This window comes from Paramisgurnus dabryanus, chromosome 15, assembly GCF_030506205.2.
Source record: "Paramisgurnus dabryanus chromosome 15, PD_genome_1.1, whole genome shotgun sequence".
NCBI lineage: Eukaryota > Metazoa > Chordata > Actinopteri > Cypriniformes > Cobitidae > Paramisgurnus > Paramisgurnus dabryanus.
The window spans coordinates 8,481,212-8,493,226 of NC_133351.1; the positions used below are offsets into that span (position 1 = coordinate 8,481,212).

The 12,015-nt window shown below is 38.9% G+C and overlaps 1 protein-coding gene across 4 annotated transcripts in view; it reads right to left on the bottom strand.

The window, feature by feature from the left end:
* The window catches only part of spegb (striated muscle enriched protein kinase b), a 126,296-nt gene extending 115,969 nt beyond the window's left edge, over positions 1-10,327 (bottom strand). For 2 of the 4 annotated variants that reach the window (XM_065252134.2, XM_065252132.2), the window contains exons 1-2: positions 4,436-4,919; positions 3,738-4,198 (exon numbers count right to left, since the gene is read on the bottom strand). In XM_065252134.2, the coding sequence (XP_065108206.1) occupies positions 3,738-4,164 (427 nt within the window). In that variant the 5' untranslated portion in view covers positions 4,165-4,198; positions 4,436-4,919. Of the gene's footprint in view, positions 1-3,737; positions 4,199-4,435; positions 4,920-10,184 lie in introns of those variants that run through there. The other 2 variants (XM_065252133.2, XM_065252137.1) reach the window with 2 other exon arrangements.
* Positions 10,328-12,015: the final 1,688 nt, after the last annotated feature.

Here is a 12,015-nt window from a genome sequence, read left to right on the forward strand (position 1 = left end):
AGCGTAAAAACGTTTATTTGCAATATACGAGAGTTTTTTGCGAAATTGGCGCATTTCCATGTCAAGCCGGTTGAATGATCCAACAAACAAAGCCTTTTTTTTGATAGTGCCACAGAATTAGTTCTTTTAAAGGAAATCAACTTTTAAACAGTTTATAGTTGTCTTGACATAACAAGTTGGGGACCGATAGCCTAATCACACAGTAAAGTCTTTTACAAGGTGGCTAATTTATATGAACTTAGGAAAACATAAGAGTATTGAAAAAAACAATCCAACATCACTGGGGCGAAAGCAGATCGTACAACAATGTCACCTCATACAATGCTTGCAAGAAAATTGCAGTGGTTGTTTTGGGATAGAAAAATATATATTTAAAATAAGATCACAATCCTGGTCTCTTGTCTCAGTGTCTATATCAGTACTGATTTTGAGACCGTATCCAGCAAGCAATTTTGTTTTACATCTCTATGCTAAAACAAGGTAATTTTAATAGACTTCTAACCATACCCCTCCAAAAAATAAAATAAATAAAACCTAACACCTTGTAATCTTAATGTTGACTTTGCTTACATGATGGAATATCATATATATCAAAAATGATTTTGGCAAAATGACATGTAACCAAATTCCGACTAACCAGGTTTATTTTGGCTAGAAGTGGGTTACTCACAGCCGGATAATTGAATATTGGGTCTACCTAGACTGTGAAATGACAGCTTTTGCTGGCTGGGTACCAATAGCACTACTTGAGTAAACAGCTACAATATTGAAAAAGTAAACTAGGTAAAATGTCTTCTTCCCTTTGATCAAACTGACTTTAATTGAATAAAGCCCAGACAAAACTACAGCACTGAAAGCCTATTTATAGCTGTGATGTCTTCCTGCGTAACCGGAGAATGAGCGGCCTATTAACATCACGAAAATCTGAGGCCTGGCACATTCCAGTGCCCAAAATATCCGGAGCGACAGAGATGGTCCTTCGGTTCAAGACAGAAGAGACGCTGACTATTGACACTGATATTCGTGTTGTTGAATAAAACTATAGGTTAAGTATGAACTTCATTGTGGCTTTAACGGTCAAGTACCAACAAACAAGCACAGGTCATTTCATTTCACATATAATATATTGATCCACTTATTCCTCACTTTGATTATCTGCAATCACACTATTGATCAGATTCGTATTGAAATGTAAATGCAGTCAATGAAATACAGGAAAGAATCATAAAAAGCAGACGAACAAGATGGGGTGTCTTCCACTTTAATGGTTATGGAACCAAACTATATTATACTAAATGAGGAAGCGCATGCCTACAGACAATATGTAATTTGCATAATACACACCCAAACCTTCTCCATATATGGGGTTTCCATACAAGCTCACCTGTACAGTCATTCATCTCGCTATAAAAACAAACTCTTGCCTTACAGTGCACATTGAAAGATCTTCAAGGAAAGCCGACCATCTTCAAAACCAGTTATTAACACAATAAATCTTTTATGTAGGCTTAGACAACACAACTACAGTACACACCTAGACACCAGCTGTATTTCAATGCAAAAACCTATCCTGGATATACCAAGATGTTAACTAAACATATTGCATTTTTCCATGGCCACCACGAGTCAAAAATTACTGCATTTGAAACTGCATTTTAAAATTATATAATCAAACAAGATGTCCTGCAAGAAAGGCCTTGCATTCACACACGGTCAGTGATTGAGAGTCTCCCATTGTAACGCTAAGGAAAGGGAAAGACATATGGCATTTAGCTGACTGACAGGACAGGTGTGAACTCAAATTGTCCAGGGGACTGACACGTGCATCATGACCCACAGACGTCACTGTCGCACAGCACGACAGGCTGAAGGAAGAGTAACAAACAATCCTTGAGGCCACATACTTTAATGCTTTTAGCTGCCATCAATGCAATAAATATGAACCTTTTGCATTGTAACCATCAAGATGCAAGTAAATGTGAAAGTTGGGCTACTTAAAATAACAAACTATTCCTGTTGATGGAATGAAACACAGAGACATAAAATGCACCTTAGTTTGGCAATAAACATTAAAGGATTAGTCAATTTTCTTAAAAAAAAAATGCAGATAATTTAATCACCACCATGTCATCCAAAATGTTGATGTCTTTCTTTGTTCAGTCGAGAAGAAATTATGCTTTTTGAGGAAAACATTCCAGGACTTTTCTCATTTTAATGGACTTTAATGGACCCCAACACTTAACAGTTTTAATGCAGTTTAAAATTGCAGTTTCAAAGGACTCTAAACGATCTCAAATGAGGCATAAGGGTCTTATCTAGCGAAACGATTGTCATTTTTAGCAAGAAAAATAAAAATATGCACTTTTAAACCACAACTTCTCGTCTATCTTCGGTCCTGTGACGCGCCAGCGCGACCTCGCGTACTACGTCATCATGTCAAGAGGTCACGGGTGACGTATGCAAAACTACGTCCAGTGTTTACAAGTGTGTTGAAAGAGGACCGTTCCGACATTGTTGTATGTCGAATGATACTAATTCATGTCTTTGTGTCAGTTTATTGTTTAAAATGGTCCGCAAATGTGCTTTTCATATATGTAACACGTGACCTTTCCACGGCATTACGCAATTACGTAAAGTCGCGCTGGCTCATCTTACAACTTTAGCAAGACGAAAATTTGTGGTTTAAAAGTGCATTTTTTTTTTTTTAGATAAGACCCTTATGCCTCATTTGGGATAGTTTAGAGTCCTTTGAAACTGCAATTTTAAACTGCATTAAAACGGTTAAGTGTTGGGGTCCATTAAAGTCCATTAAAATGAGAAAAATCCTGGAATGTTTTCCTCAAAAAACATAATTTCTTCCCGACTGAACAAAGAAAGACATCAACATTTTGGAAATTGACTAACCCTTTAATGACATAACACTGCCAAAATTATGGGCACAGAGGTGAAAAGGCTACCTCATAAAACACACCCAAAACTTTCAACGATTCCCTATCTAGGCACCATCCCTAAAAAGCATGCCATATTTTTCATTTTAAAATGATATAGTGAGTGCAAATTTAAGATGTCGTAAGACGAAACATTGTGAATTTAGGGGCCTCAATCTTGCAGCTCCACTTTAGGACTTCTTATCAGCTGCCCCCGTCATTCTATTCCACCATACTGCCCCAAATAAACCACAACCAAACAAGGTGAATAAGAAAGGTGGAGTTGCCATTTAACCTTATTGTTCACGTTGGATTAAGCGTCATTTTCTGAGACCACCCTAGGGATGTGTTACCACTTAAAGGGATACTTCACCGATTTAGCATTCAGCTTTGTATCTGTAGAAACCCGGCAGTATTACTGAATGACCATGTTTCCCTCCCTCATTTCCCCCTGAGAGGAGAGATATCTGCATTTTGGTTCTGCAAAAAAGTCCTCCGATGATGTAATATGACGATTTTTGCATCATCGGAGGACTTTTTTGCAGAACCAAAATGCAGATATCTCTCCTCTCAGGGGGAAATGATGGAGGGAAACATGGTCATTCAGTAATACTGCCGGGTTTCTACAGATACAAAGCTGAATGCTAAATCGGTGAAGTATCCCTTTAAGCGAGTTATCACACTGTCACATTATATAGCAAGATCATTCGCCTTTATGCCTTAACTTGATAATTAGCGTCACACGCTTGAAAATAAGCCTAGCTGATAATTACTGACATCTCAATACGTAACAAATGTGCTTCTAGTTACCTTCACCCAAATCCAAAACAGCTAGGACTGCGCTGCTCCTGGCCTCTCCGAGACTGTTGATGGCGATGCAGGTGTACAGACCAGCATCACTGGGCTTGCAATCCCTGATCCACAGACCTCCATATTCCTGGTTGTCCATGTTGAGCAGATCATCATTATGGTACCAATAAAGGGTAGGTTGTGGGTTTCCAGCAACGGCCACTTTCAGACGGATATCACAGCCGGTACCTACAGCGGCATTCCTCATCTTCCGAATGAAGACTGGAGGGGTCATGGTTGGGTAGACAGAATCAGAAGGGTCTGGTACGAATTGATCAGAACCAACTTTTGCTCGTTTCAATGGTATCCTGGGACTTGGATGGGCCATTCCTCCTGGTTCTTCATCGGCACCCTTCTTGAGGGTCATTTGGAACTCAGCCTTCCTCATGATCCGGTGGAGAAGTTCTTCAAACACTATAGGACTTTACAGTTTAATGCTTTAATGTACGTTTTTATAACTCACTAATGCATAGTAAATCTTCCATAAATAAAATAGATTTTTTTAATTCGCTTTGCGAATATTCCAAACATTTCAGCAGATTAAATGCAACACTCCATTCTAGGTATAAGCTAATCACCACCCGTAGAATGCAATACTTGACTTCTAAGACTAAAAAGTGGCTTGCTTTAAAAAAGTAGTGGCACAGAAAATGGCCTACCTGCATTAAAAGACACACAGATTCCGAAATATGAATCCGAAAAATTCTCCCGGGATTCCGCAACATAAATGTTTTGGAATATGTTTCTCACATCCTTGAGTTGGTGTCCATCTACAGAGTTAAAAAACAAAACGTTTAATCTTTTCACCAATTAGGCGAATAGGGCCTGCGCATGTACTCCGTCAGGATGGTATTTTTAGAGCGAGTCCAAGTGGATCATATTGCATTAGCAGCTACCACTACAGCCTTCTGGAAGACTCTGCCTCAGCTTGTCACCTATCAATCTCAAATCCCAGAGTTCTTCAGGGTCTCAATGGAAAAATGACCGCTAGATCCTTTGATGATTACTCGGTTGTAGGGTTTCCAACTCTGTATTGCTTTCCAGCTCTATGCCTATGGTGCCCAGACGTTCGTCCCCTTGCCCTCGAAGTAAAGTTGCCCCACTCAAGATCGCTCCCTCCCTCCAATCTCACGTCCCCCGGGAAGGTGACAGGCAAGTCTCACTAAGCCATCAAGCGACAGCTGTACCCTGATAGGTCACATTTTTTGGACTGCCCCGATGCTTTGGCCCAACCCATTTTAGTTTACCCGACACTCACAACCAATCCCAAGCTTTATAAAGTGTGACATGGGGGTCTAAAGAGGGAGGGGCACGGGAACTCTGATTCATGTGTCAAAGATAAGAACTGACTTCATCACCGACATTAGTTGAAGAGTTGGGCTGGAAAACTAGCACTGATTCTTTTGGGACAGCCTTTTAAGACTTTTTTTTTCAAACAACCTCCTTATCTGATTATAATTTTTTATGTGGCATAATAAACACCCTAAACACACACAAAAAACAGCTGCTATACAACATAGACTGCCATCTGCAGGAGATTTCATACATATGCAAGTATTAAACTCATTGTTCTGCGCTGTGATGATAAAAACATAAAATGTCATGAATTATTATGGGGAAAAATAACGTGTTATTCACAAGACTTTTTTAAGATGTCAAATAAATCTTTGGTGTCTCCAGAGTACATATGTGAAGTTCTAGCTCAAAATACCATATAGATAATTTATAATAGCATGTTAAAATTGCCACTTTGTAGGTATGTATGAGCAAAAGTTTTTATCCCCTTCTGACATCACAAGGAGAGCCAAATTTTAATAAAAAAAAATTTATGCTTGCAGATAATGGTTTACCAAAACTAAGTTACTGGGTCGTTCTTTTTCACAGTTTCTAGATTGATAGAAGCATCGGGGACCAAATTATAGCACTTAAAGAAAAAGTCAGATTTTTATGATGTGTCCCCTTTAAAATATTTGCCGATCGAGCCAGTGCTGCATCATAAAAAAAAGTTATAATTTCACATGCTTTCAGGCCTTGTGAATTTAAATATTTAAGCTAAAGAGACATAAAAAAGATTGTGGGGAAGCGGGTGCCCACTGCTCAGAAAGCTGCATCGCTTCAGACAGCGCGCAAATACACATAAACGGTAAAGACAGAGTGTAAATGCTATCAGAGTTCATGGGGTTTTTTTGCGCTTGAACGCATCTTTACACAAAATTATCTTAAAGAGCACCTATTTCATTGCTAAAAATACAACCCCAAAACAGAAAAAGTTGGGACACTGTAGAAATTGTAAGTAAAAAAGGAATGGAATAATTTACAAATCTCATAAACTTATATTTTATTCACAGTAGAATATAGATAACATATCAAATGTTGAAAGTAAGATATTTTGAAATCTCATGCCAAATATTGGCTCATTTTGGATTTCATGAGAGCTACACATTCCAAAAAAAGTTGGGACAGGTAGCAATAAGAGGCCAGAAAATGTAAATGTACATATAAGGAACAGTTGAAAGACCAATTTGCAACTTATTAGGTCAATTGGCAACATGATTGGGTATAAAAAGAGCCTCTCAGAGTGGCAGTGTCTCTAAGAGGTCAAGATGGGCAGAGAATCACCAATTCCCCCAATGCTGCGGCGAAAAATAGTTTTCTGAGTTTCTAAGAGAAAAATTGCAATGAGATTGAAGTTATCATCATCTACAGTGCATAATATCATTCAAAGATTCAGAGAATCGGGAACAATCTCTGTGCGTAAGGGTCAGGACCGGAAAACCATACTTGATGCCCGTGATCTTCGGGCTCTTAGACGGCACTGCATCACATACAGGAATGCTACTGTAATGGAAATCACAACATGGGCTCTGGAATACTTCCAGAAAACATTGTCAGTGAACACAATCCACCGTGTCATTCGCTGTTGCCAGCTAAAACTCTGTAGGTCAAAAAAGAAGCCATATCTAAACATGATCCAGAAGCACGGGCGTTTTCCCTTGGCAAGGCTCATTTAAAATGGACTTTGGCAAAGTGGAAAACTGTTCTGTGGTCCAACGAATCAAAATTTGAAGTTCTTTTTGAAAAACTGGGATGCCATTTCATCCAGACTAAAGAGGACAATGACAACCCAAGTTGTTATTAGCGCTCAGTTCAGAAGCCTGCATCTCTGATGGTTTGGGGTTGCATGAGCGTGTGTGGCATGGGCAGCTTACACATCTGGAAAGGCACCATCAATGCTGAAAGGTTTATCCAAGTTCTAGATACATATGATCCCATTCAGACGTCGTCTCTTTCAGGGAAGACCTTGCATTTTCCAACATGACAATGCCAGATCACATACTGCATCAATTACAACATCAAGACTGCATAGAAGAAGGATCTGAGTACTGAAATGGCCAGCCTGCTAGTCCAGATCTTTCACCCATAGAAAAGATTTGGTGCATCATAAAGAGGAAGATGCGACAAAGAAGACCTAAGACAGTTGAGCAACTAGAAGTCTGTATTAGACAAGAATAGGACAACATTCCTATTCCTAAACATTGGTCCTCCTCCAGTTGTTCCTTGTATGTACATTTAACTTTTCTGGCCTCTTATTGCTACCTGTCCCAACTTTTTTTGGAATGTGTAGCTCTCATGAAATCCAAAATGAGCCAATATTTGGCATGACATTTCAAAATATCTTACTTTCAACATTTGATATGTTATCTATATTCTACTATGAATAAAATATAAGTTTATGAGATTTGTAAATTATTCCATTCTTTTTTAACTCACAATTTCTACTGTGTCCCAACTTTTTCTGTTTTGGGGTTGTACTTTATTTTGTGTATTTGGTATAATACAATGTGTTCGCGTGGTTTATGGTTAAAAAAAACACATTGGGGCGGTTTCCTGGACAGGGCTTATCCTAGTCCCACACTAAAATGCTGCTTTAATTTTAAAACGGCTTTCCCTGACATATTTTAACATATATCCGTGCCATTGTTTTGTTTCAGAATGCACACCCGTAGTTTTTTTTGTAAGGTATGTTTGTAAAAACTAGTTAAATGTCCTAAAATAAGTAAGGCCTAGTCCTGGATTAATCTAAACCCTGTCCGGAAAACTGCACCATTATTTTCCATATACCATTAATTTTTGTAACTCCAGATTTTACTCTCTTCATGAAACGCATGGATTTTTTTAAAATGGATTTATACCTGAATCCGACGTGCATAAAAAATTTTTTTAAAGGAAGACCCGACCCGAGACAAACCCGAGAAAATTAAACCCGAGTCTTCGAACCAGTGGCATTTTTTTAACCCGAATGTAAATGGCACAGACCGACGTGGCGAGCTGCTCCATTTGTTTTACTTTGTTTTCTGTAAACGAAACCCAGGTAATCGCTAAAATGTACATTTAAAATTGACTGACATCTGTCTCAATGAAAATTAACCTACCGCCAACCACACAATGTTCGCTCTTTGCAAACAGAGGAGAGGTTTGAAAAGGACATTGATGCACACACGCGAGATAGTTCGGGTTTTCATTTTAAATTACCCGAGACCCGATGCCGCTAATATTATACCTGACCCGTGTCTGAGGCACTCGGGAAACTTTTAGACCCGAACCCGATTGGGTCTCGGGTCGGACCTTGGGTTTTCGGATATAAGTGGACCCGTGAAGACCTCTAGTCTGTGTAAGTAAACATGCTGCACAGAGTTTTGTACATGTATATGTAATGGTGCGTTCACACCAGACGTGGAAGAGGCGGCAAGCACGAGTGATTTACATGTTAGGTCAATGCAAAGACTCAAATAGGCATCCTGGGGCAAGGTAAACGTGAATGGTGCGGCGCCAAAGGCGCGTAACGTGCGGAAAATCTGAAATTTGGTGGTTTTTTGCGCCGCGTTAACCAATCAGGAGCTTGTTCTAGCTGTGAAGTGATTACAGGAAGCAAGCGGAGGCAGAAAAACAAAACAACAATGGAGGACAATCATCATCGCTACACGAGACATATTCGTACTATTACAGGAATTAAAAGGATCTTGTTTGGAAGAGTGAGGAGGTCGAATAATCTGGTAAGTTTACTCAATTTGAGCTATATAAGCCCCTTCCATGACGCAAATTTACACATGAATGTCTAGAATGACTAGAATTAAGTGAGTAAACTCAAAATGTTCAACCGCCCAACTATGTGCGAATAGCGCGTTTTTGCAAAATCTTTCGCGTCTGGTGTGAACGCACATTAAGAGCTTTCTCTGATATTTCAGAGCAATTGATGAAATAAGCTTGCGCAACTTTCAAACGCTTGCAAAATAAAACAAATGAAAGAGCTGAGAGAGCAGCCGCTTCAGTTTTATCAATGAAAACCTAAAGATCGCGCAATAGGTGGAGAGGAGGCGGTCTTTTGTGGCTGCTCGAACACATTTGACTACATGCGCGTCTACACAAAGCAATCCGGTCGAATGCGTTTTCGACAACCTTTGAATGTGGTCGAACTTGGACAAGCTCCAAACGTTTTACACCCCGTTTACACCTGTCTTTAGCGTCATCCACTTGTGATCGACCAAAACGCATCTTAGATGTAAACAGCCTCATAGACATTCATACATACGTAAATACATTTTATATATAAAAAATTAAATATGTGCACTATATTGTGACAAGGCTGTGGGGTGACACAAAGCAAAATAAGCACATTTGTTAATCTGCCAACCACGTACGGCTATTGGCCAAGTCAGCCTGATGGATATATTGATCCACTTGTGTACTAAAAAAAAAAACGTATTAACTTCCAATTTCAAGCGAATCAATTTACTCACATAGAATAAACTCAAAATGCTAAGATGATAAATTCATTTTGACAGTTATGTATCAATTTATACGAATCAATAACTTTTATAGCTTCAGAGCTGCTTATATCTCTGCTTCATTTAATACAAAATGTATTTTTCAAAACAAGAACTATTGAACCCTTTGGTACAGTCAGCAGATGACTGATGTTTGTTTCCCTACATTTAAAATGAGATCATAAACAAGTGAAATGATCTCGAAGTGCTGCGACGATCCACGGCAATGTCAATTTTATGCTAAGCATGTGCTTCCCCCTCTCTGGAACCCCCTTTGAAAGGAAAATCCTTTCTGCAGTTTATCCTGCAGGGCCCTGTTGTCATAGAAACAGCATCGCCCTCTCGGCTGCTGAATTGAGAGCAATGTGTGGATGGTGCACAGGTTTCTGAGTGAGTGGGAGGGAACGGGGAAGCAGATACAAGACTTTACTATTGTAACACAATAGGGAAGATGGCAAACGTTCAACTGGCCAATGTTTTAGGGGCTAAGTGACTGGAAAAGGGATGGATGGATGGCAGGCATGAAGAGACTGGTGCAAGGATGATGTCAATGGACAACAATAAAGGTAAGAGGTACACTTACTGTACGCGTGGTCGAGTCTCTTTTTTAAAGCTGGAGGCTGAGTGCTGTGATCCAGTGTTGAGTGGAGAGTCTGGTGTGTGGGTAAAACATCGCCCTCTGCTGGATGAAACATTACCACGGTAATTGGGGTGTTTCCTCCTTGACGTCACGGAGCGCGGAGGCTGCTCATATCTGTTGCCAGGATGATTTTTTTTAAAGTTAGACATTTTAAGGTTTCTACACTTTTTTTGACCAATAAATATAACTTAGCCAGATTATTGAACACATAAGGTTTTTACAGAGCTACAATCAGTACATTTCTAAAAAGAAAAATATTGGATACAAAACAAATATTACACGTTTCCACCACTATTGCTTTTACCTCATCTGTAAACATAACTTATAAATAGGCTACAACCACTTACCTTTTAATAGCATAACCTTCCTCATGTAACGTTAGTTAAGACACTTCCTTACATCACAAACAGCATATATTTAACATATTTGTTTACAGTGAGACCTACAGATAGAAAGCCCATTGCTACGAAAACTATAAGTCGTATAATTTAATGTTAAATAAAAGTTGCCGTGTGCCTTAAATCACGGTTTTATTCATGTTGTATAACCGACTGAAACTCACAGAAACATCAAACCGGAGATCAATTACCCTTCCCAGAGTCACCTTCAAATCTAATTGAACCTGAAATGTATGTAGTTTTCTTGCGCCACCTGCTGGAATAGTTGTATAATGCCTAAGAATATTACACGAGCGAGCTTTGTATTGTGTATGTGCCCTGGTTTTACAGACGACAAAACTTAAGGCCTAGCTGAAATTATCTTGCACTGACTGATCTTAAAATGTAATAGTGCCATTAATTTGTCTGAAGATACACTTGATAAGGCATGTTTATAAAATATACATACATATCTTTAGCTATGCATTGTCTGTGAAAACAGGCCTATAACGTTTAAAATATGTCATTCTTAGATGTGAAATAATGTAAATTAACAGTTGAAAAAAGTGTTACTTTTACTCGATTAGACGCGCCCCTCCTTCCAAAACCACATCCTACCAAGGCACCTTTGATACACAGAGATAAGTCAACAGTTTTAAAGGGGCCATGACATGAAAATCAGACTTTATCCATGCTTTAGTGCTATAATTGGGTTCCCAGTGCTTCTATCAACCTAGAAAATGTGAAAAAGATCAACCCAGTAACTTAGTTTTTGTAAACCATTCTTTTCAAGCACGTGAAAAAAATAGGTAGTGGAAATTTGGCTCCCCTTACGATGTCATAAGGAGATCTTATTATAATTATACCGCCCCTTAATCTGCACTATCCAACCATGGCACAGCCATTTAGTGCAGAGAGAAAGAGAGAGGGAGAGAGAGAGAGAGAGAGAGAGAGAGAGAGAGAGAGAGAGATTCACAGCACAATTGAGTTTCAATTGCAATAAACCACCATCGTTGCGATCAGCTCATTTGCATTTTAAAGGACACACCCAAAACAGCAAATTTTTGCTCACACCTACAAAGTGTCAATTTTAACATGTTATAATAAATTATCAATAGTATTTTGAGCTAATATATGTGCTCTGGGGACACTAAAGATTTATTTTACACATTTTAAAAAAGTCTTGTGACATGGCCCCTTTAAAACTTTTCCTCTTTACACAAACACGCTAAATAATGACGCTGAATATGGTTTGAATTATATTTGAATCATCCAACCAATTCAAACTTTAGGCTTCCGGTTTTCCATAAAAGGACTGCCCAGTAAACGCACATGACTGAAAAGGCAGAACGCGCCTCAAAGCGATTAGCTAAACACAATGTGATATCTAAGTTATA